Source organism: Strix aluco, chromosome 16, assembly GCF_031877795.1.
Source record: "Strix aluco isolate bStrAlu1 chromosome 16, bStrAlu1.hap1, whole genome shotgun sequence".
Taxonomy (NCBI): Eukaryota; Metazoa; Chordata; class Aves; order Strigiformes; family Strigidae; genus Strix; species Strix aluco.
The window spans coordinates 17,952,435-17,978,811 of NC_133946.1; the positions used below are offsets into that span (position 1 = coordinate 17,952,435).

Consider the following 26,377-nt stretch of genomic DNA (forward strand, 5'->3'; position numbering starts at 1 on the left):
CCCCAGCACAAGACAGGCCTGGGCCTGTTAGAGCGGGTGCAGAGGAGGCCACGGAAATGGTGGGAGAGCTGGGACACCTCCCCTGTGAGGACAGGCTGAGAGAGCTGGGGGTGTTCAGCTGGAGAAGAGAAGGCTCCAGGGAGACCCCATTGCAGCCTTTCCATATATAAAGGGCGCTTATAAGAAAGACAGAGAGAGACTTTTTACCAGGGCCTGTTGTGACAGGACAAGGGGCAACGGTTTTAAACTGAAAGAGAGGAGGTTTAGATTGGGCATAAGGAAGACGAGGTGTGGTGGGACACTGGCACAGGTTGCCCAGAGAAGCTGTGGCTGCCCCCTCCCTGGAAGGGTTCAAGGCCAGGTTGGACGGGGCTTTGAGCAACCTGGGCTAGTGGAAGGTGTCCCTGCCCATGGCAGGGGGGGTGGACTAGATGATGTTTGAAGGTGTCTTCCCACCTAAACCACTCTCATGTGATGCCACAGCATGCACTAAGAGCCAGAGTGTGAACATAGGCACCAGAAACAGCCAGAAGTTTGGTAACAGGCAGGAGAACCACCATTTCTGGTAGATTTCCCTCCAAGATAGCATTTCAAGGGTTGGCAACGACAAGAGGCCCCACAGAATAGCTCGCATCCCAAATGCACTAACTGCCATTTGTGTTTTGACATCTACACTGAATAACCAAATAATTCACATGTCAGTATTGGGCTTTAACATTATATGTAGGGTAACTGCCTCAATAAACATTTTAATTTAATATTTGAATGAATCATCCTCTATATTGCACTGTGACTTGTCTGCATTTAAGAAATGCTGTGTGCTTAAAGCTACCATTTCTATGGATTTGTTGCTTTATTCCTGATTCTTTGATTTCCTTCATCACTCAAGCTTTTAAGTCAATTGCAACTACGTTTGGCACCCAGATTATGAGCTCCCCCAGAACATTCAGCTTTTGTTGATTGCCTGTATGGTGGCTGCAAAACAGGCCCCCAGTCCTGGGTCTCTGTTGATGATATTGAGCCTCATTCCCAGTTGTAGAGCTGGATCAAGTTATATTAAATAAGGATTTGGACCAACTCCCAAATCCTTGCAAAGTGGGATGCCGTTAAATAAAGTATGGAACACCATTCCAGAGGGCTGTCATTGGAGTAGGTACTGGTCGTGCTTTATTTACAAAATCCAGAGATTTGTACACAGCAATCTACAGGACAGCATAGGGCTGGTATCAGGAGGGTAAAGGACATGCTCAGCAGGAATTGAAGATGCCAGCAAGGAGTCATCTCAGTTCCACAGGGAACCTGCTTCCTTTTGACTGAGGAAGCCACCAGACCCCTCCAGGAAGAAAAAGAAGAAAAGCAGCAGCAATAGCCAACCCAGGCTGATGTTGCAATTTCTGTTATCATTGAGGCGTGGGAACACAAGTGATTGGTGAAGGAAGAAAGAGGAGGCCAGCAGGGTTTCAGCACGCCACTAACGGCCATCCTGCCTGGTTCTTTACTTCCAGCGCCCGCCAACCTTGCCCTTGGCTCCTGCCTTCTTGCTGCTACAATAGGAAAAGAAAGAAAAACATGTCAGCACGATGGAAGCAGTGGGGCTCTGTGACCACTGTGCATTCTGACTCTTAGATTAGGTTCGAGCTGCTTTCACTTCTCACATGTTGGGCACACCTGCCATAGAGCACATCCTAAGAAAAATATTGTCAATATTGTGGAAAGAGATTCCTCCGCAGGCTCTTAGTGAAAGGCCAGGATGTGCATGCCTGAAAGAGGTGGACCCTCCCAGATTCCTGCATTATCAGGACAGAAGTCCAGGTGGTCTCAAAAGTAAATGACAGGCCTATCCGGGCACAGACTTGATGATCTGGATTTTAGGATTTAGAGCTGTTTCTGGAGAAAATTCCCTCAGAAAATTCCCCAGATGCTCTAATCATCTAGTCGCTGAGGAAAAAAGCTGAGCAATAATTTGAATACAACTAAGAATTGCTTTGCTCTAGCAAAGGCAGAGTGGCTTCTTCCTTATATCATGAAAGCGAGAGCCTCCAAAACAGTCCAAACAATTTTTTAGGCCTCCCCTCATAGCAGTATCCCCATCTTGCTCATGGTGTGTGTGTGGGAGCAGTCCAGCTAAATTCTGCACGCAAAGCACCTGAGGCAAACTCTCCAAATAGTATCTTCTTGCACACAGAAGGGCAATCCTACATGCAAGCCACTTACCTTCTGACTGAGAAGCAGGCATGCCTGGAGTCAGAGAGGGGCCAGGTGTGAAGTTAGTTGAGTTAGATTCTGCACTGGCTCCCATAGGCAGCACCTTGGCTTTTGGGGCTCAGCACACCACCAGACCTTTCCGTCTCACACACACAATGATGAGGCTGCTTCTTGAACCAAAGCACATGCAAACTGGGAGCAGGTCTTTGACATGGCAGACCCTGGGGTTGGGGGCCAAGCACAAGGTTGTGGGGCCTTGCTATCAACAGAGAGGCCTTCTTCAGAACCACTGGTTCCTCCAGGGAGCAGAAAAAAATGTGGATGACACATCTGGGGTGATTCTTGCGGTGCTGCCCCATGGATTGGTTCAAGAGCACTAGCCATATTTACAGAAGGATGTAGCACAGTGACACAGACGTACACATAATGGATACTTTACCTTTTGACCAAGTTAGATTTGGTCTATTAGAAAAAATGACATTTTACATGGGAGACAGCGGAGCGTTTTCTGCTTATCTTAAATTCATCTCAGTGTCCTTTCTGCCAGCCTTTCTGCAGGCTCAAAACCCAGTATAAAAACTGCATAGCTCCTCAAATGAAGGCAGAGTCCTTTTATCTCCACAAGTGCCTGTGATGTTTGATGTTATGCCTAACCTTTAGAGTGTGCTTAAGGAGACTTAATAAATCTGAAGCAAAAGGATCACTTGATCCTTGTATAACACATTAACAGGCATTGCTTTGGAATGATACGGTCTAGTGCGGATAGGAATTTAAGTACACAGAAATCTCATGAGCTGTGGGCTTCTCAGTGCAACCTTTTCAAATGATGTCCTGAGAGAGCATCATGTCTTTTGGGGGAACAAGCATGCAGTAACAGTACAGCCTGTTGTGGGTGGTGTGGTGGTGCCTCTCAGAAGAGCAGCAACACCCAGACAAACCATGGCATCCTTCTGCAGCTGCACGTTCTGCTGAGGTTTATCAGCCTACAGCCCTGTACAGAAAATACCATGGGAAGGTCAAGCCTTATGTTTGGCATCTACAGAGAACTGAGCCCCCAGTGTTACATTCATCTGATAGGGCAGGGTGGCTTGGGGAAGGGGTAAGGCAGTGTCTGGTCACTCCCATCATCCAAGAGTGTCACCAAAGACCACCGCTTCATTCCTGGCGTGGCTTTGCTGAGAAGATACAGAAGCACAGTGAAGACTAGATCCCATCACTGGAGAGCTTGCCTCCCTTGCTTCCCTGCCGTTCCTTCTCTGTGTCTGTTAGTTTTCTACATGTCCTAGCCCCCAGGCTTTGTTTAGCCCTGGTCTCTCCTAAGTTCACTGTGAACACCTAGAATAGTTAAATATATAAGACTCAAAATATCTAATGAAATAGAGGTCTTGTGGGGAAGGAAAGTGGGAGAGAGATGAAGAGTGAAAAGAACTCACAACAGTAATCCCATGATGTTAGTCTTGTTACACACCATTCCTTACAATCTTAGCAACCACTTGGTTACCCTTCGTAAACAAGGGTTGTATTCCCTCAAGTATTCAAAGCACCTCACTCAGGTGTTTGAAAACCCCAGCAATAAACAGATGGAAATTTTGCAGACATGGTGTGAATATGACTTTTTTTTCTTGTTAGCTGTTACATTCACTTCAGTTTCCCCTTCATTTTCTCAATGTGAGGCAGGATGGGAGTTGCCCTTCCATCTCTAGCCTCATTTCATTGCAACAAGAAAATGTCGGTGTTGAGGCTGAAGTGACTACTTTGAACACTGAAAAAATATCCCCAAGCCAGGAGCTAGGAAGGGGATATAGGTACTTACTGCTTCTGAGCCTGATCAATCCGGTTCCTGAAGGTGACAATCTGCAAACAACATACATGACCAGGGTTTTTAGAGATACAGAAACCTTGTCCCCTCACAGAGAGGGGAGTTTTACCTGCTGAAGTGCTGGAAACAGGTGCCTGTGGCAGGGATTAATACTTCCCTTGAAATAAAAGCTCACCCTTGCTTGAAGGAGAGAAATGTTGGTCCTTGGCAATAAATCTGCAAGCCAATTTCACATGTCAAGGGACAGAAGAGCTGGAGTTTTATAACCCTTATTAAAAGATTCCTGTGTATACAAATTAATCTCCTATGAACTCACATGTCAAACTGCAGGCAAGTGAACCGGAGTGAGTGTCACCCTGGCCACCTGGAAAGCTCTTGGATGGCTCCATCACCTGTATGTGTCAACCTCACCTTCTCACTCTTCCCTTACTCCTACACATTAGGAAGTATGCAAGCTCAAAGAGTTTTGGTGGTCTTTGGATGGGGACCTCAAGAGTGGAAGATGGGTGTCACATTCTGCTGGACTACCTTTGCTGGCTGGCAGAGCAGGAGGTGAGGAGCTTACAGCAGTCACACGCCTAATAAGATGACTTTAAAAGGCACTGAAGAAGAAGATATGCAAGGAGAGCTTCAACAACCACAGAGGAAAAGGTTGGAGTGGGGGCTCTGAAGACCTTCCCAAGCTCTGTTGATGACTGCAAGCCACTAGAGAGTCTGTTCTACAAGACGGAGCGTCTCTTTGTTTAGCCATGGGTAAACTGCATATTTCAACCTGATACATGGGAAAGCAAACACCTACCTTGCACAGGATGAGCACCTTATGGCCTGACTTAGCACCTCAGTCCTGGACCATAGCCCTGGACTTGCTACTGAAATCTGGGGACTCTTGCAGTTCAGGTACCAGAAAAGCCCTCAAGAACTAGGGTGTGATAGAGAGTCCTCTTTTGCCCCATCACCTTCTCATTTGTAACCACGTCAGGGTTCTACCTATTTTTCCTGGAGTGGAAAAATGCACTTGCCAAGACATATGCATTGCTTCTGCTTTTGGTGTAATTCGGAGTCCTCCACTGGGTCTGCAGGTCCAAGAACTGATGACCCAACATTTGAATATTTAAAGTGGCACTTGAAATTCTCCATGTGCAAAACAAGAAAAACAAAAGTCATACATCCAGGTTGGCTGAACAACTGGTATTTCCTGGCTCTTGTCTTTCCGTGGCAAACAGAAACAAAATGAGACTGAAACATTAGCAGGAACAGGACACACAAGGAAGGAAAGATCAGCAGATCACCTGCTTTTGTACTTACTCATGGAAGTTTTAATATCTGTTGCAGTGGTTTAAATTATTTTTTGCAACCGAGTATTTTTCCCAAGTGTGGAGGAGAACCAGCTGTCTTCAGTTTGACCCAAGGACTTAAGACTTACCTTCAGTGATAACTTTGTGATAGTGACTATAACACTTACTCTCCAATGAAGCACCAAAGAGCAACAGACACTAGAGCTAAAGAACAGCTCCACTCCTGTGTGTCTCAGTTCCTTCCTTTGTCTCTCCCTTGCATCCTTGCTTGTGTCTCCTTCATTCCCTTTGCTGGTTTGCTTACCTTTCTCCTCACTTTTTTTCCTGCTAGCATCTTCCCTTTGTTCTTCAAGTTTTCTATCCCATCTCAGCTGTGCATTTTCCTTCTGCTTTGCTCATTCTTTGTACTTTCTCTCCTTGCTTTTCATCAGCAGGCACCCATCTCTTTGTTTATGCAGAGGTTTCATTACCATAGCATGTATGTCTCCCCTGGCACTGCCTTAATTCCTGTTTTTCCACACCCAGTTGACCTGTTATCCTTAAGCTAGCCCTCTCCAGTATTTTGGATCTGGATAAGCACGTGCCACAAGGTGGACAGTCTTTCCAAACCCCATACCATTCTTTTGTGTGAAATCCAAGCTATTACACATAGCTTCTGTGTGTATCCCAGGTGCATCAGGGTGACTTGCCCATGCACACAATACCAGAAGTTTGGATAGGGAATTATTTTAGAGATGGTCTAAGTGGGTTGCCTGCTCAGTTCTTTATCCACATCCCTGTTGGACCCTGACTAATCTTCCTAAATTACTGCTTCATCTCTTTTCAAAGAATGGAAGGGGAGAGAAAAAGGAAGTGAAGGGAGAGACACAAGATCCAGTTTTCTCTTTTCTTTCTGCACTTGGAGCCAAGTGCCAGTTTCTGTCTGGCACCTAGTCTCTGACCATGCGGCAGGCTCATGCATTTGGTAGCCTTTGCTGCTGCTGTTACACAGGCAAGTTCATTGTACTTACAACTTGGAAAGCTCCTGCAGCCTGCAACGCATTGTTAAAATCTAAGAGAGATTGAGATAGTTACATTGGTGTTGCTCATTCCCTGTCAGCATGTGTCTGTGTGATTGAGAATTAAAAGGAGAGTGAGACAGGCAGAGATCCAGTAGGATTTCTCAGCCACTGAAACTTGACATGGGTGAGTGCTGCCCTGTCCTGTGACTGTCTGTGAAGGAAACATGTCCACTTTCTGCTACCATATGACACTTCAGTCAGATGTTCCTGTCTGGAGACAGTTTTCAGTGACTCCAGATTGCTCAGTCCACAAGGAATCTGTCTGGGATGGGAATAAAACTTACAACATTCAAGTGTGAAATCAAAGATGGATTTAAAAATATTACTTTGCAATGCAGATGAGTGAATTGAGAGTTACTGAATTTTTGGGCCACAGTTACCTATAGATAAACAAGAATGAACAAGGTGTGTTTGAGCAGAGGGTGGGGAGACCATTTGCCATTGGGATTGTCTTTCCATGGGGCACTGAAAACCTTCTATTCAATTTCAGCCTAAAATGTGAAATCCAGTCCAAGTATGTACATCAGGGGAGTGCAGTTCCAGGTGTCCTGTCTTGCTCCTTAAATATTGCAAAGGGGCATTGGAGACCCAAATGATGCTACCACATTGCTTTTGCCAGAGGAGTCCGAGATTTTTACATTTTGGACCCAGGGCCATTAGTGAAACGGCTTCTCAACTCACCTCGTATTTTTTCCTCTTGATCTGCTCTGTAAAGTCATACTTTTCAGTCTCCAGCTGGTATAACCAGTCCCACAGTTCCTTAGCCTTGTCCCTGTGTGTTTATGGGCAAAGAAAGATGGGAGAAACACATGACATCATATATTTTCTATGGTTTTCTCATCACTAGTAATGAGGCTTTTTAACGTTTTATTTAATGCAGTTCACACATCTGCCTGCAAGCCCTTTCCATTCTCTGAAAGCTACTCACCATTGACAAGGTCACATTTTTCTCACCTTCTCACCCGAGAACCTTTTAGACTTGCACTCTTGCATGTGTTACACACTAACATATTTCCTATAGATTTAATTTTCTGCCTCTTAATGAAAGAAAAGAGTCCAGGGGAATCAGACAAGAAGGAAGGAGTACTCTGAAGGCCACCCAGATGAGCAGAGCAGCTGCCATTGTGCAATCTCACCTCTTTCAGGGCAGAGGTGAGCCAGCCTCATCTTTCGGTCGTGTAAACTCCAATATGTGGAGTCCAGACTATCATCTGATGACTGCTCTGCACCAAAGCACTCAGCTCCCAAGCCTCCAGCCTCTGTGGAGATCTGTACTCATACCTTAGCAGCTCAAACTCACCCCTGGGAATGCTACAGATACCAGTATGTAGGTTTGTTCAACTAATCTCAGAGCTGGGTTTAAAGTTTGTACCTAGTCCTGTAAATAACTAATCCTAATTAGTAGGAGAGGCTAACAGAACTATGCCAGGGGCATGACTAGATGGCTACCAAACCATTTCAACAATTCCACACATCCCCATTTCCCCTCCATTCTCCAGAAAGGCACAAGTTAACATTGTCCTGTACTGAATTTCAAGGAAGGCCGTCTCCTTTACCTCATTTTTTTCACTAGAGAAGACCCCAGGACAGTAAGACCAAATTTCAGTGGATTACATTCAGTGAGCTAGGATAAGCATGTTACCTCAGCTTGTCTTCATTCAGGTGGTCGATGTTCAAGGGCTTGCGCCTCTCTGCCAGGACCTTCTTCTTCGTCTCTCTAGCTGTTTGCTTCTTTCCTCTCTTCTGATCAGCCTGTTTTCAGAACATCAGTTAACATCAGACTGTAGAAATCCAGGCTGAATGAAACAATTTCAGTGACAGAGCATGTAAGACAAGCTGCTAGGGATCCAGAAGAAGTAAAGTTGAGCTGTTTTCTAAACTTGTAGTGAAGACTGTTCCCAGTCAACCCCATGGTTTAACGTTTCCGTATTTTGTCCACCAATCCATGCTTTTTACCTTAGCCAGATAGCTGCTGTATGTGGCACCCATGGAGGACAGAGCCTTCTTCTTCTTGAGATCATCCTCAGCTTTTCTCTTGGCATCTTCTTCCTCTCTCCGTGCCTTTTCCTCCTGTGGAGCCACCACACAGAAGCAAGTTACTCTAGGGGAGACTCACATCTTCCCCAGAAGCCAGTGTCACTGCAGGGAATGTGATCAGATAAGCATGTTGATGAGAGCTGGCAACTCCTGTTTCCTGCCCTTGCTTTAAGTGGGTGGTCATTTCTTCTTCAGATCGAGACAGGCAGAACCTGTAGGGTTTTTTCTATCTCTAGAGATCTCCTCCAATTTGATGCTGAGACAAGGAGAGAGATGTAAAGACACTTACCGCAAGCCTTGCCTGACGCTCCTTCTCCTTCTCAGCCCGGATTCTCTGTTGCTCTGCTCTTTCAGCTCTGCGCTTCTCCTGCAAGAAGCAGTGGCAAAAGCATTGAGTCATCATTGTGGCTTTATCTACCTCCAGTATTACGCACCACCACCAAGAGCTTTGGTTTGTAGCAAGTGAGCCACCTACTCCCTTGGCAGAACAAGCAGAAGGGTCTCGTGTGCAATTCCCAGATGTAAAACAAGAGGCTGAAAGAGGGGACAGATGTGAAGAGAAGCCATTTGGTGGTGACTTGAGCAGTCACTTCCATACATGGCAATACAGCTTTCTGCCAGACAGTGGGTTAATGGATTCCGCTTCTCATCTACAGAGGATCTCTCGATCTAGTACAGGGAAATGGCAGTACAAGGACTCACAATCCTCTCCTTGAGGGCAACCAGCTCTTCCTCTTCCTTTCTCCTGGCTTCAAAGTGGCTGTCAATCAAGGCCTGCAGTTCAATCAGGTCTTTGTTCTGCCTTTTCTTTTGGATGTCCTAGAAGAGCCAGAAAATGCATTAAGTAAGCCCTTGTTGCTCTAGAAGCATACCCTGGACATTCCCAGCACCCTGCCTATACAGAGAAACAAAAGTAGGAAGTGTCTGCAGATACCCATGGAATTCTATGGGATTAGCTTAAATGGCTGTTGATGCAGGTCAGAGACAGGCAGAGACTGGCCCAGGCAACAGTCAGGAGCCCAGAAGGGAACAAAATCCACATCTCCCATTTTCCTACATCGTATTTTATCCCTGGCTTTGCTTAGCTACCTATCTTTGCATAAACTTAGCTGCCTCCTCTCTGCTTTGGGAGATGAATCTTACCTAGAAAATGTTGCTGCATTTTTGGGCAAAGCAGATATTTCTGTGTAGATTTTCAACACCAGAGGTTCTTATTTTTTTGTCAACTTTCTAGGAAGGTATTTGGATCTCTGTTCATTATTAAAATTCTGTTGTCATTTTAGGTGCTGTTTCTCAGCAACAGATGTATATAGGCCTGCTTTATTTCAACCTGCAACTTTCAAACCAATTACAACAATGGGACAGGGAATCTGAGATCTCCTAAAACACTTACTTTCTCCTTTCTTCATGTATTGGCTTCAAAGATTCAAGGAGAAAAAAAGAAATACATGACTTTAGCTTAGTCACATTAGCAATAAATGCATCCAGAGAGTTTCAGGGAGCAGAGTAGCCTTTCACTGAAAACAGGCAGCAAAGCATCCATACTTTTGTCGTTGACTTTATCCTCAGCAATATCCAATACAGGAGGAGTTATGTGGGTTTACACACATGCGTATGCCTCAGGTACAGGCAGACAAACACAGCCAGGCTCAGGAATACTTACATCAAAGTCTACTTTCTCACCCTCCGGTATTTTAGGAGCAGTTAGTCTGCAAAGAGTCAAAAACAAAACAAACAAAACAAAACAAAAAAAGGATTTTCATCTTAAAGAACAGGCAGCTTTTTAAACAGCATGTCCTGACCTGACCTGCCCTCAGGAACGATGATGACAAGGAGGAATGTTGATGGAGATACAGTGGGGTAAAACAGCAAGTCAATGGAAAACTACTCCAGAATAGCACTAAGGACCATTGTCCTCCCTGGAAGGTCATGCAGGGCAGGGAGTTACCCCTAAAAACCCTTTTCATTCCCAAAGCCTGTGGTCATTCCCTACCACATGGAAAGACAAGACTGTTGGTGGAGTGTTGCACAATCTGTTCTGGGAAGCTGGTGGAGTGGGAAAGTGCTAGGATCCAGAGCCAGAAGGTCCATAGGAAACCTTAGTTGAGCTCAAGTCAGCCCAGCCCAAGATTTACCACCCTTCCTACTGTCAGCGGTCGTGGATGGATGGGTAGTTTCCCAGTCATGACCTCTCACAGAGGATTTACTGTTTAGCCACCTACATCTTGGGATACTGTGAGACTGCTGTATCTTGGACAGTTCATGAGTCCTCTGACTCTATCAGGAACTGGTCTTAAGACCCTGGCCAGTAACTACTGCTAAGGCATCCTCTGGTGGAAGCAGACATCCTGGAAAGGCATGCAGGAAGAGCTGGATGTTACACGAGGGAAGGTTGAATAAAGGCTTCTGGTGGCCATTTGCCTAATAGACAATCTAACAGCTTCTGCCAGAGCAGAAAAATGATGCCAGGGTTTTGAAACTCCCTGCCCCTCATACTTACTTTATTCTGGGCTTCTCCTCTGTATTTGGAAACATGGAGCAAAACAAGAAGGGAAGAAGAGGGAGAACAGTTAGAACAACAGAGATCATGCCAGCTGCTAAAGTAATAGGAGGGAAGGGAAATTAATCTTAGGGGAAACATCCCAGAGAAACTGGTTAAATCTCAAGCGCTTCAAAAAGAAATACACACACTCACACACCCCTTTTGTTAGGAGTGAATCTGTTTTTACCCTTGAAACAGAACGTGGCAGAAAAGAATCAAGAGACTGTATAAAAGTCCCCAACATAACATCTGGAAAGCAACAGTTTCATGTAAATGCAAAATTATTTTTCTCAAACCATCCTGACTAAAGCTCCTGACAGCTGGGCTGGAGGGTAGAAGAAAATGTTGCCTTTTTCAATCAGCACTTCTTTCACTAAAGTTAACCTGAATTCACAGTCATGTCAATGATAACTAGGCTTTGCCAGGTTTGCTCCAATGCCTCACATGGAGGCCAGGAGGGAAAAAGCCTCATGACATACATTATCTCCAGGTTCATTGACTCCTAGGATAGCTTAGGGCACATGTCCCTGAGATACCTTGGTGCCATGGGGGAGATACTTATTCTTCTGCACTGTGTGGTGCTCCTCAAACCCAGCTTGGAAAGGCCATTCTCTCTTAGCAAGCATCCTCTCCTGCTGAGGTACATGCAGAATTCCCATGGCCATTAATGGGAATGACCTTTGCATCTCCAGGAGAGGTATAATGCCCTGATAGGCCATGCCATCACAGAGGCTGTCAGCTTGGGCCCTGTGGCAGTCAGAAGTGTTCCCCTGCAACAAGTGACCTTTTCCTGGCTCTCAGAAGTATGCTGTCTTACGAGTTACTTCCTTAACATTTGTGCTTGTGATCAATTCCCCTCCCTGCTATGCTTTTAAAACTTCAGTTATTAACTCCAGTGTAATGCCAGTAAGTTCAGCACGGTTATTCTCACAAACAGAAGTAAATTAAACCCAGTCTCACAGGAACCCAGGTTGACTTTCATAACCACACACTACATTTGAACTTTCAGAGATGCTGCTGGATTCTGCAGTACAAGACTCTCCCTGTGGTGGTTCACTGGGAGGAACTGAGGTAAAAAGCTCACAGCCTATTGAATCTGGTTTAAAAACCCAGCTTTGTAAAATAAAAGTAAAACCAGCCTCCCTTGGGAGTGGGTGCATGAGCCCTGCTATCCATATCATGATACAGAAAGCTATTATATTATATTTTTTCAAATGATTATTTGCATCCAGCTGTTTTGGGACTGATGGGGGAAATTGGGAACAGCAAATGGAAGAGAATAGGATAAAATAAAATGAAACAGTATAAGAGGAAAAAATAGCAAAAACTGCTACTGGAAAATATTTAGTGAAGACATCAGTTGCAAGGATGCTGGACAATAAAAAAATTGAGAAAGTGTCTGGAAATGGGTTATTGAGATAATTAAGAGAAAATACATCATAGATGTGTAAAATAGATCAGAAACCAACCTCTCCTTTCTCTCACACTTTCTCATACCAATTTCAGTAATGAAATTTTGGGGGGTAGGCTTTTCTCATTTACTGCAAGAATACTGCTTACCAAAACATATCTGAGTTAAGGCCTCTAGATGCTAGAGTAATGCTAACAAAATATACAGCATGTAATTAGAAAAGTGTTTTAGAGCACATGTATAAAGGAAGCCACGAATTGCTGCTAAAGAAAAATACCATTAGCCAACAGCGATCTTCTATATTTCTCCAGTTATTTTTTTTATTGTTTTGCTTTTCAAATAGCCAGTGAGCTTCTTAACACATTAGTTAAACTGGGTTTTTTAGCTAAAGAGAGGAAAAGTCACGATTAACCAGTCCATCAGGGATGTTATTCACCCAGGATTCCCTTCCCTCATGACATACCCAGATAATTTTCGGAAACATTCCTGTTTAGCTTAAAGCTGCCGGTTAGTAACACTTCAGAGAGAGGGGAAAAAAAAAGGAGACAGGAAACGACTGGTTTTGTTTGTTGATGGTGGTTGCCAGGATGGACACCTGTTTGTCAATAACTGTGTGTATTTGGTTTCAGCTGCCACCAAATCAGCACTTTAAACTTAATTAAACCAACAAACAATTGTAAAAATAAAAATGAAGGTTAGTTGTTCTTGAAATAAGAAATCATAGTTAGAATATTTAAAGGTACCTCCAGAAAACCAGAAAAGGGGATAACAAAGTAATAGGAGCTTTTATTAATAAACAAACAGTAATAAATCTGTCCTTTGCAGTGCATGACCCAGCACTGGTCCATACCTTATGCACCAAAACCAGCCCAGGAATGTGATTTATTTTGAAATGTCCCTTCTTTCAAGACACCAAGTCAAGGAACTGGGCCAAAATTTGTTGACAAGCAGGAATTGTCATAGCAAATTCCTGTTCCTGTGGTGGATTTTGACTGAGTTTCTGGTCATTCTGCCCATGAACCATGGGGCTGTGACAAAATCCCCATATATAACCCTGCCAAAAGAAGGCAAGAGCCACTGGAAATCCAAGTTCACTGCCCTGGTGATTAGAAAGTCTCTGAGTTTCTGGTTTCCAAAAGGGTTAACATGGGAAGAGTACACACCACCATAAATACAACCTTGCTTTCTCCTGCTCAACCTATGAGATATTCACACACTGCTCCCCCTCTCTGTGAATCCATCTGAACTGCCTTTACTTCATTCAGAAATTCCTAAAAACCCACCCTTAATCCCACTCCTCAGAGGCAACATATCTAACTCACGGTGTGTCCTTGGGAAAAAAAAAATCAATATGCTATTAAAAGGAAAGAAAGAGAAAAAGGAGGAGAGACACAGGGTCAGAAAGGTCCTCAGGGTATTTCCCTAAATGAGAAAGAAGCCTGAAAAGGGAGCAAGAAAATTAAAACAAACAAACAAACAAAAAAATCTACAAAAGCAAAACAAAACAAGGAAACAGAAAATGCAGAGTGGTTTCAAGTGGTGTTGGGCTTTGTCTTTCGAAACAGCTGGCCAGGTGTTCTAGGGCTTGAGGCAGTCAGAACACAACTTCAAAGGCCTGTAAAAGTCCATGAGAGTCTTTCTATACATTTACACTTGTTCTGAATTTGGCCCAAGGAGCCTGAGTTCTCTTGCCCTCATACAAGAGCAAAACTGACTCTGCATACATTTAGATTTGGACCTTTCACAGGAGTCTTGTCCCCACCCATGTTCTCCAGCACCCACTCCACCAAGTATTATGAACACACTATCTTAAGCCTGTGTCCTGCCCCACCAGTCTGAATAAATTTATTCACATGCTTGATGTTTAGCACAAATGTAAGTGCATAGCTGCAGCAGAAGTTTAAATATCTGTAGATTCGATCCTGGAGACCATGACCTTCTAAGGTTGTGTGAGGAAGGCACATCTATGCAGGGCTCAGCTCCATTTTCAAGCATGCCACTGTGATTTAAGAGATACTTTTCTGATTTGGGGGGGATAGAGAAGGTTTGCTGATGAGAGCTATGACAACAGGTTCTAGCTAAAAGGCAAGTCCAGAGCAAGCTTCTGGAGCTCGACTTTCACCATCTACTATAGTAATGAGGATGTACAGGATCCTCAGTGCAACAGTGACCCCCCAAGGGTGATTGGATATGCACAGTGAGCGATTCTTTGCGGCAGAGATGTTTTGGCCCAGTTCCTGAGTTTAAAATCAAGCAAGGAACAAAAACAAATACAGAAAAAAGAGTGAGATGTTAGAAAGATGACTTTGTTGCCCTAAGACAACACCAAGCTACCATCATAGTATCCGCCTTCTTCATCAGCTGTAGGTTGAAGGATAAAAGCAAAAGAGAAGAAGCACAGTAGTTAATCCACAATCTCCTAAGAACAACTGTCCCCACTCCCTCCCTGCTATGCTGGGAACCTCAGACTCTCTGGAGATCAAACAAGGAGAAAAACCACCTTTTTAGTGATCAGCTTTGGCAAACATATGGCCCTTTTCTCCATGTTCATCCAAAGCCGTCCAGAGAGACCATTTCCCTCCCGTGCTCTCTTTGCTCTTGAACAAGGGCAGTGTTTTTAACACTGTTTCCCCAGCACTGAAAAAGAAAAAGGGTGAGAATCTGTAGGTGCATCACATACCTTCTTCATGGGTTTCTTCTGCTGGTGTCATGGTGCAAGCAGTGGTGGAAAGACAGGAAAAAGAAAAAAGAAACAGAACAGATGTTTAAACCTCTTGGAAGCCTGAGAAAGAGACCAGGGAATGCATGAAGGGGGAAAAAAAACAAAGGAGAAAAAAAAAATAAAGGAATTAGTGAATTAAGGCAGGGAGAAAAGGTATCTGGAAAGGCTGTCAGGAGTTAAAGATGCTGTAAGTTTAAAGTAGTAGTAAGCGTGGAGATTAAAGGAGAAAAGGGCTGCAAGTGATCATTGTGGTTAATATTTGTTTCTCTTGTTTTGTTCTCTTCTACCAACCCAGGACTCCTGTTCTCACACACACACACACTCTTGCATTGCAACTAGGTGGAGTAAATCAGAAGTCATGTCACATACCTGGCTCATGAACTTCAGGTGTGAAGTGTCATGGAACAAGATGCGATGGAAAATAAGAGAATGAGAACGAGAAACCTGTTATTTCACACACCAAATGAGCTTTTGAGCCAAAGGGGAGGAGGGGCAGAGAGGAAAAGGGGAGAAGGGAACGAAGTTAAGAAGTAAACCTGAGGTAAAGTAAATTAATTACATTTGAAATAGCATATAAACAGAAGTCGCAGGACAGGAGAAGAATTCGGTCAGGTGAAACAGACATTTAAAATAATAGTGCAGTGCTTAAAAAAAAACTTCTGAGCATTGTATGACATAAAGCACAACCAGACAGCACAGTGTACCAAGGTTTACCTTGATTTGAAATATGCACATGAACATAGTCTGCACTCTCACAGTGCTATTGGATCCATCCTTTTCTACAGCAGTATTTCAGTTGTTGGAAATAAACACAGCGTGCTTCGGAAACCTACTGAAATACCTGCTGTAACTCAGCATCAATGTTCAGCTAACTTCCAAAGGAGCTTGGGTTTTTTTTTTTCTAGATCTATGACTCAGGCCATTTTCTTCCTTGAAGACAACTTTGATGTCTGTATAAATCTACTGCTGTTCTTCACACCCATTTGCAATGTAGAATTACAAATGGATTACTTCATAGGAAGAAAAGGTTCATTAAAAGTCTGTGCAGGTCTACATTTCATTCTTCTGGTTTTTTGGCAAAGCAAGAATCTATCAGCAATGCGGATTTGCAGGGCAGATTTTGCTTCTCAGCCATACACACACCACCAAATATTTTGTAAAGCAGGCATAAAAATAATGCAAAATCTCACAGTATTTATATTCCCTGTGTACAGTCAATGGGTCAAATTCTGCCCAAAGATTTGAAACAAAGTTTTCCCTGTAGAAAGAAACATTCATTCTCATATCGCAGTGCAGAATTTAACCCATTCCCACAAGGACACTTTTTACTGCTCTACTCTTTCACAATAGTATTTGTGTTCCCCTAGTATTTAGTAAAATTTTCATGCAACGGGTAAGTTTCCTCCTTAGCGCTGATTACACTTCACTGAGGAAAAAAAAAAATTAAAGTAAAAAAACAACCACCCCAAAGGCATGCAAGTTCCAAGCTATCATTAACAGATAAGTTATCTCCTGTCACCTTGTATTCACTTCCCACACACACCATCCCAGCAGACAGACACTGGGGAGTTTAGAAGTTAAATCACATACCTGGAGGGGGGGCTTCATTTAGTAGGAAGTGTCAGGGGAAAAACATAGGAAAGGAAGATAAAAGAATTAGAAATAAGTTATTCAGGAGGGGATCACCTCAAACTTTGGTAAGACTGGGTTGAAGGAGTATTGTTTGCAGACTAGGTTATAGGGACAGAGTGTTAATAATGAGTGGAAGAGGAGAGTAATTATGGTGGGGTGTGAAGTAGACAGGGAGGGATGCTATAGAAATGAAAGATAAAGGGAATTTGAACGCTGATGAATTGCCACGGTTTAAATCATGCAAATATATAAACAGTGGGCAATTGTAGTAACACTGCTGATCCTTAAATTTGAAGGAAAACATACCCAAGAAGAGAGTTTTACAAGTGTGCAGTGTAACCTATGTTTCAGCTATGCACATGCCCTTTTAGCTATCAGAGCAGCTGCTGCGTGGAAGTACTGCTCTGGATGTATCTCTGGGTTTGCATCTGAAGCTCCACCATCTAAGAACCTCCTCTGGCAGGTTTGGGGCTTCGCTGTGCAGAACAGAAAATGTTTGAGTCTGCACAAGGCTTGTCTCTCCTGCAAAGGAGTAGAAGCCACTTGAGCCTGCGTGCCGGGATCCTGCTGCAGGCAATGCCTGCGAGTGGAAGCAGCCTGTGTTTCTGCAGCTCGGGTACCTGCTCTCTGCCCTGGCTGTGGTGTAGTCATAACCCTAGAAGTTTTCAGGGGCACCAAAATGTTTCTTCTAAGCTTCTTAGAAGGTGATTCTTCAGTTACAAACAATAATTATACTTTCCTACAGGGAAAATAAATTTTGGGGAATCTTAAGAATGGGTTGATTCTTCATGACTCTGGTTTTCTTCAACATCTTGAAATTTCTATGTACAGGAACGCTTCAGATTAATACATAGGAGTTTAGATGTCGCACACATGCACTTGGTTAGGTGGAAAGTGTCAGCAAAGAAAAAGAAAGGAATTAGAGCAAGAATCACACAACAGCAACAACTCTGAACTTGTGCAAGCCAAAGCTCTGACTTAGAAGATGTGTTAGACAAAGACAGCATTAATAACAGAGAAACTAAATAATCAGTGATATGAAAAGCTGGGACAGCCTCCCTCTGACTTAAAAGTTTTCTTTTAAGCTTGTTATATTTACATCTCTTTTATAAACTTTCCTTTTTGTTACACTTTATGTTACAGAAGGAAAAGAAAATGTGGGGAGGCTGTAGGTATGGCTTTCTTGTTAATCAGATGACATTAATACCTGGTGTTTTGCACAAATTCCAAGCTCATACATATGCTCAAGACCAACACTCAAGTAGTGAGTAGCAGTTCAATAAATACCAGGGAAAAGAGGTACAGAGGCAGGCAAAGCAGCTAGGATGATAGCAATGACCTTTAACTTGTGTTAACCAAGGTCAGACAAACCTCAGGAGCAGATAACAGACCAGAATGAATATGGTTAAAAGGAGAAGAGAAGGACATGAAACAAGAAGCGGCGAGAACAGGAGGGAAGCAGCACACAGATGAATGTTGAAGCGTTAAGTCATGCAAAAATCAATCAGACAGCTTTCACCTCGCTTACTTCAACCCTGGCAAAATACTGATCTCGTCTAAACTAAGAGGCTGGTCTCCCTCTGTGGACAGCAGAGTGACATAGCTGGGATGGGCAGCTGCTGAGATGTGACTGCTTTAATAAAGCTACTCCAAATGGCACAGAATAATTTTCACAGACAGTTTAGAAGACCCTGCAAGTTCAGTTTCTGCTTTTCCAGATAATAAACATTATAACATTCCCGTACACAGTGTGAGGATGGCTCTGGGTCCAGTCAGTGGCTAATACACTGAGGTATTTGTTTACAAAAACGTTATTACATTTTTCATGCAACAGTTAGCTCTTATCCTCATTATTACGCATCACAGAGCAGAGGAAATTGTTACTGGTGGAAGGTGTAAGGAAGCTGCAAGTTACAGTTTATCATTAATATTTGATTTATATCTGTTTTCTTCCACCATCTTTGAATTCCTGAGTATAATATTAGAGTTACTGGTATAATTTTGCAACAGAAATCATAGTTTCAATTAAAATATTACAAAACTCATGTAGATTTAGCTAAGATTTTGGTTAAAAAAATATAAAAAGTTTCACAACCATAGAAGATTGCATAGATATTAACATCTCTAGAATGAAACTTTTTCATTTTTTGCCTTGTGACAATCTCTCATTCCAGATTTGTTCTTGCATTACACTATATATACCCCACATTATCCATAAAGTCAGTGCTTCAGTAGCATCTAAAATAGAATTTTCATTTCAAAATTTGGAGATCTTCCACAGACGAAAGAGGGGGGAAAAAAAAATGTTGGAACAAAATGTTTTGTTGCAACTAAATTAAAAAAAAAATAATTTCAATAGCTGCCAAACAAGACATTCCTCCTTTTTGTTGTTGTTGTTTGTTTGAAAAGTTTCCATTTTGTCCCAATTCAGAACATGACCCGATTGTGAAATTGCCAAGTGCAACTGAATTTCCAGCACACAATAACCCTTCACATTGACGCAGAGGAATTCAGAAGTCACATACCTGGTTCATGGACTTCTTTAAGAGGGAAGTAGCAGGGAAGGAGATGCAAAGAAAGATAAGAGAATTAGAGCAAGAAACAGAGGATGATTAAAAAACCCTTACACTTTTTTTAGCCAGGGTTGAGGGGTTAAAGGGATAAAAACCATTAATAAGATTAAAAGAGAAATAGAGGGTACATATGGATGTCAATTAGAAAATCACGGAGAGGAAGGACAGGGGGTGTTGGGAGATAAAAGATGCCAATGACTAACATATATTCATAATGTTATAAATCAAGTGCCTTTAGTTGACAAAAATATGTACTTGTATTTGAATCAAGTTCATTACCCATAGGTTTGAATATGCAAAAAGCGTATAGACAACCTGTTCTTATTCATGTGCATAGAAATCCCAGCCTCTGCGGAAATCAATGGGCTGGAAGGAGCTGGCATTGATTTCCTCAGTGCCCAGGATTTCACCACGGGTGTGCAGGACCACACACCAACGTGGGAAGGTAAGTACGAGCACATCACTGCTCTCCAACCTGCAGGATAAATTATTCGAGGAAGGCCTAGCTGGGCATGCAGAGAGGGGGACGCAGAAGGGCAACTGAAAGGTAAAGGGGTTGGGCTGGCAAGCTGTAATAAGCATTGCTAATCACACAGATTGCTTACCAGATCTGGACTTTAATTCACATTATAAAATCAAGCAAAAATGCAACCCTGCTACCCCCATTTTTGCATAATGCATATTAACCCAGAAAAATACCAATGGTTATGGAAAAAGCGTGCAACTACATCTTTTCTCTGAATTAGCATTTTCTGCAAATACGCTGCAACCAAAACGATGCTCCTCGGTCCAATCCTTAGCCCGACAGAAAACTAGGTGTGACGTGGTGCCCCTTGTTGCTCATGACTCCAGATGTGAGTCTCTCCACAGCAGCAGACATTGCTGCAAAATTGAGTTTTGTCTCTGCGCAGTGCCGGGGGGACAGGAGGAAGAGGTACGTGGGACTGAGGGGCATAGCATTGCCACAGGGCACGGCTGTTCCACCTCCAGCCCTGGTGCTGGAATTATTTTGGGAACACTATCCCCATACCAACTGGTATCCAGACATCAGAGTGCTGGGGAATATATAAGCAATGCCCAGCCCATGCTTCAGGCATTGTTTTCAAAACAGCAGTTAGTACTTGTTACTCATCACGCCTCTTATCCTACGAGAGCGAGAGCGAAGCAACCATCAGCGAGCGCGCAGAGAGATATTTTTGCATCCTCTCCTCTTCAACCACCTCCAGAATTCCTGCACGCGTTACTGCTCCAGACAGAAACAGAGGAATTCACAAGTCATGGCACATACCTTCCTCATGAGCTTTAGCGGGTGGGAAGAGTCACAGAGCAAAATGCAAAGGAAGACAAGAGCATTAGAACCATCAGAACAACTTTTCACTCGTACAAAATGGAGGGGGAGGGAAAGCCTGAGAATATATTGCAAGTAAATAAAATTAATATGGATCTGAAAAGCACTACTAGAAGTAAGGCTGCAAATGGTCTGAGATATTAAAAACATAAAGCTGATTTAAGAGGCCGTATCAGATGACATTTGTCTTATATGCACATTCCTGCAGTCCTGCATGCAGCCCGGAGCAGCATGCCATTTCACAACCCTGATGCTCGCCCAAGGGGATTTACAGCCTCAGGCCAGCAGGTTTTTGGTGGCACGTGTCTGCACATGCTACTGTGAGACGGTGGTCTAGAAACTCCGTCGCGTGAAGGAGAAAACCATCTTTAAACATTTGCAAAGCTAAAGCATCAGAATTATCACCGGTTCCTCTGTACAACAGGGTTTAAGGTGAAAAGGGGCATGTGGAAAGGCTATTGTAAGAACACCAGCCAGGTGAAGGAGGGCAAATCCTCTCCGCAGCGCTCACAGGCACATCTGCACATCGTCCAGAGGCCTGACCCACCCTGAATGGTCCAAAATAAGCCTCCCAGGGAGACCCAACCAGTCTCAGAGTGAAGGCTTTTCAACCTTCATCCTTTTAAGAGGTTTACATTTCCCAGCAGTTTTCTTACTTCTTTTTCATGCAACAATTACCACATAGCATTGCCAGTGCATTCAATGTCACGACAGAACATGAAGGAAGAGAGTACAAAAACCAAAATGGTGGCAAGCTTTATTCTATATGAATATGCCTGTTTTTAACTCCTGCTTCTTTTTACCATCTTATGGCTAAACCAGAGCTTACTCAGAAAGACGGGAATTCAGGCATCATGTCACATACCTTCCTCCTGAGCTTCTTTAGGTGGGAAGAGCCACAGGACAGGATACAAAGGAACATTAGGAGAAACACATTATTACATGGGCTGATACTACACAGGCTAAAAACTCTGTTAAGCCAGAGGGAGAAGTTCTATACCAGTAAAGAATGCACTAATGGCCAGGTGGGGAAGGAATTTGAGGCATGTGTTGTTGAGAAACAACTTCACCATGTGAAGGGAAGAGGCAAAAACATATCAGAGGGAAAATCTCACAGCAAGCTCAAATAATACATGCTGAAATTTCTCTCTAATTCCAGTTTTAGAGAAACAGCCTCCTGCCATTGCCCCGATGGACTTTATGGCGAGCTCTGCACATGGCAGGAGGGACAGAGACTGGGTTACTACTGAGCCAACACCTGTCGGAACTTGCACCGAGACCATTCCCGTGTGTTAGCCGGCGGCAGAGCCGCTCATGGAGGAGAGGTGGAAAGCAAAGACAACAGAAGTGATAAGGCAAAGTAACTGTGTCCTGCTCCTCTCGCACTACCCTTGAATCCCCCACCACCACCAAGGAGATGGCGGGGAGCAATTCAGAAGGCGATGGCACATACCTGCTTCATGAGCTTTGTCAGGTGGGGAGCAAGAGCAATGTGATGGAAAACGAGAGCAGTTAGACTAAAGAGTGTGTGAATGCAACAGGGGGGTCTAAAAAAGCACGGGGGGTATGAAATAGAGAAACAGAGAAGGAGATGAAATGGAGACAGGCGACCAAAGCACGCACAGGTACAAGAAATGTAAAACCTTCAGGACCTGGATGCTGTAAAAACCCTGCAAACCACTCAGAGCAGGTCTCCCATGGCATTATAAATGGGTTTGCCCTTGTTTTAAATAAAACACAAAGCTTTGCAAACGAGGAACCAACACACCCTTTGGCTCCTCGTACCTGGAGCACCACATCCCAAACCTCTCCAGTGCAAAGGGTGGGTTTCTGTTCCAGCCCCTCTTCTGCCCTGCCTGTCCCACCTTGCAAATGCCGCGTGCAATGTGGGCAGCCAGCTGGGGTTACTTGCCAGTGTCTACATCGATATAATTAATAAGATCTGCATTCTGCAGTATTATTATTTATATTATATATAATGTGATATATTACAGTCTATAAATGTGTAATATATACCATATACTATATATAATATTACATATTATAGAATATGTACTATGTAACATATGGCTACACACATACCTTACCACAGATGGATTTTGATTTCAAAATCCATCCGATCATTATCTGCCAAGCTACGTAGGAGAAACCAGTTGACATCTGATAGAAACCTTTCTGGCCAGACCCCATTTATTCCACGGAGGGCATTTCAAACACCTGGGGCTAAAAATCAGCCTCGGAGCCTGCTGTGGCTTGGATGAAGGGATGGTATCTGCATTACCCATGCTGCTCTCTCCCCGAAACCAGAACAGAGGTGTCCACACAGATACTCAAGGATATGGGGCACTCTCAGTGAAACTTGTGCAAGAGACAAGAAAAGTCCTCTGCCTGCAGATCGTTTGTCCCAGCACCTTTCTTTTGCCTCTTGCTTTCTTCTACCACCTTGCAAAATTGAGGCGCACATCATCACTGAGCCCTGCTGCGGGAAAGAGGGGGGCTGAGAAGCTGTTTCACGTACCTTCTTCTTGAACCTCTTCTGTGGGTGGGAAACGTCACGCAGCAGAGGGAATGGGAGGAGAAAATTAAAACAAGAAATATCTTATTGAAACATTCTTGAGGTTTGCCAAGCTCCCAGGCCATTATGGGTAAGAATACACAATGATGGAATTACAGGGTGAGAGAGAATTAAAAATAACATTTTTATGGGCATATTATGGGGTTATAAATGTTACTGAAATATGGGAATATGACCGCAAATGAAAACCACATTAAAAAAGGCATCCAATATTTTACTCTTTATTAGAGCTGGCTATAATTTCCTAAAATTGACTTTTGGTGAATTTTTAACCAAAAATAAAATTCCTGCATTTCTTTTGTTACAAATCTGTTTCTAAAATAGCAAAAATTTTCCACCAACATTTACCAATTTTTGAAATTTCAAAGAAATTCCTTGCTGAATTTCAACAGATGGATCTAAACTCCGCAGGGTGTCCCCCTCCCTTTGAGAAATTTAAGCTTTTGGAGAGAAAGGAGGGGACTTGACACTGTTGTGACAAAAAAAAAGTCAAGCAATTCAGTAAAACAGGTAGACCAAAACAAATGTTTGTTTCCATCTACATACATACATATATATAAAAAATATATATATGTGTGTATATTATATACATTGTTTCTTATATATGCATGTCATTTATTTTATATATATATAAATGTTTTGGTTTGGTTTTTTAAACAAAAAACCAGGCTTGATTTCCTGCCAGCTCAATAAGTGACATCAATGTCCATCATTGCATTGATGTCTGTGGCTTGGGACTGGGTCCCAGCCACTGGGTATGAACCATTTGCTCTGGATTTCTTCACACACATTCTTTCTCCATGCTGAGAGAGAAAGAAAGCAGAAGCCATGTCACATACCTTCTTCCTGAGCTTCAGGTGGCAAGTGTCATGGAACAAGAAGCAACAGCAAGCAGGAAAATGAAAACAGAAAACTGTTAGAAACTGGTATTGGGGTGAGCTAAGGCCTGGAGAAAAACGTGGTTAGAAAGCAATGGAGAAAAGTTATATGGAAAGGAAATGGATGACTTTGGAAGAGAACTCAAAGGTCAAGCAAAAGTGGGGAGCAAGGAAAAGATACACCTCAAAGGAGACAGTCATGCAGATTAAAAAAAATAGGAAGTCACCTGCCTATTAATTTCATATTAATCATTACGTTCTTGAAACCCAAAAGTAGACAATTAGGGAAGGAAGGAGAAGGGCAAGAAGTGCTTCTCCTTTAAGGAAGGCTTGTCTGTAGGAGCAACACCCTTTGCTTACTCTTTGGACATTTGGCAAGGCATGAAGGATGGAGCATGAACAGCACCTTCACCTCCCAAGCTCTGCCCCTCTGGGCAGGACTACAGACACGAAGCTCTACAACACATTTGGCATCTCTATTTTCTTTTTTTTTTTTTTTTTTGAGCCCTTGATCCACTCAGAACTGGGGGAATTAGAGACATAAGGATAATGTACTTTAGGGCAGGAACTACTGTCAGCATGGCCAGAGTTGCACCTCTGTTCCCACCACTGCTGACAGGAATTAGGCAGTTGCAGCAGTTTGGGGGAATCCGTAGGGGAAAAAAGAAAAAAAAAAAAAGCAGCTGTGTATAAAATCCCCAAGATGGAAATTTCTCCACAGAGGCAAGTCTCTGTCTCAGAGATGGTCTCATGCCCTCCACATGCAAATATTCCACCTCCCAGTAAAGGGAAATGGACACTAAGAGCAGATCCTGAGAGGAAGCCTCAGAGTTTGGCCCTTGTCTCTGTCCCAGACACATTGGGGAAATGAAGGATGACAACTGGCAGCTACACTTGACTGAACTGAAGCCAGTGTGTCAAAAGTGCCCAGCAAAGACAGCGATACATCTCCAAAATTTTCCTCTCCCTGCTGCCTACAAAAGCTGAAACAACTCTGGTGAGAAGAGTTTTTCATGCTCCATCTTTCCAGATCAGCGGTCTGTTTCTTGCAGCTTGTCAGATCACCTTTTGCCAGCTAAAGGCGCGTTAAAAAACTTGATCTTTGCCAGTCAGTTCTCCGCCTCACCTTTTCATCCTGGGCAGCACCCTGTTGGGTGCTCCTCAGGAGCTGGGCAACCTGCTTTTCTTTTCAATTTCAAAATTTAAACTCAAGCCATGGACATTGCCAAAATGAGGATGGCAGGATTTCACCGACGATACGCTGTGTGGGCTCTGCACCAGTCCCTGCTCTAAAACATTCAGAGTTTACAGCCAGGTTAACTCCCAGCTTTACATCCATACTCTACAGCTCATACAAATACTGCGTTTCACCATGACATGAAGGCTCTGCGCATCACGGCCCAACTGGACAGGTTTTATATTTTCTGACTGATTTACCGATCAAGTGTTTTAGATCATGATTAGCAGCAAGCACCAAAGAGAAGGGTGAGTTACAGACAAGGAAAAAGCAGGACCAAGAATCAAAGAAAGATAAATTACGTTCCAAATTTTTTTGTTACCTTCTTCTTCGTACTCCTCTGCATTGAAATAAGGAAGGGAAAAAAAAAGCAGACAAATCAACCATCGGCCTTGATGCATTGGTAGGACATTACCCATGGCAGAGCCCTTTGCACTCACGGGGATACCGGGCAAGATGGTCTCTGAGAGGCCGCTTCTAAAGCGGCAAGTAAAATAGCAAATAAAATGACTTTGAGAAAAAGGAGGAGGTATAAAAAGGGGAGGAAGGTGATATTGAATTTTTTGGGGGCAATGGGAACTCAGGTGTACACACATGTTAGAAGGAAGAAGGTGGCAGAGAGGGTCTCCGAGTATAAGAAAAAACAGCAAAGAAAAAAACATGCATATTTCTTGTATATATTGTGGGGATTTATGTTTTCAAGCAGAAAATATTATGTATACAAAAGCCTCAAAATAACATGCCAGCAGATGGCAGTGCCCCTACAAAAACTAAGCTGTGTTCCCTGCAACCAGGGCATCAGCGTGGGGCTGAAACCCCAAGGGCTGCCCGCAGCACAAAGACAGCCGGAGTGCTACAAGTGGTGTAAAATCACCAGAAGCTGGTGATAGTCAGACAGGCAGACACACAAAAAAAGGAACCTCAGATTTGTCTAACTGTACCGGCACTTTTTGTTAAAATCTCAGCAATGGGCAGAAAGGAGAAGACGGACACGGCCAGCGAATGCTTCAGGTTTGCATGGAAGCAATTAGAGACAGATTTA

At 43.3% G+C, this 26,377-nt stretch overlaps 1 protein-coding gene across 1 annotated transcript; it reads right to left on the minus strand.

Annotated features, from left to right (window-relative positions):
- Window positions 1-1,144: 1,144 nt before the first annotated feature.
- On the minus strand, window positions 1,145-25,747 carry TNNT3 (troponin T3, fast skeletal type). The gene is made up of 13 exons (XM_074841875.1): window positions 25,720-25,747; window positions 25,658-25,675; window positions 23,164-23,181; window positions 15,051-15,068; window positions 10,918-10,936; window positions 10,081-10,126; window positions 9,120-9,236; window positions 8,707-8,784; window positions 8,337-8,450; window positions 8,023-8,132; window positions 7,062-7,152; window positions 6,330-6,370; window positions 1,145-1,544 (listed from the first exon to the last, which is right to left on the minus strand). Exons 1-13 carry the CDS (start codon window positions 25,745-25,747, stop codon window positions 1,496-1,498), a joined length of 747 nt encoding a protein of 248 aa, XP_074697976.1. The 3' UTR covers window positions 1,145-1,495.
- Window positions 25,748-26,377: the final 630 nt, after the last annotated feature.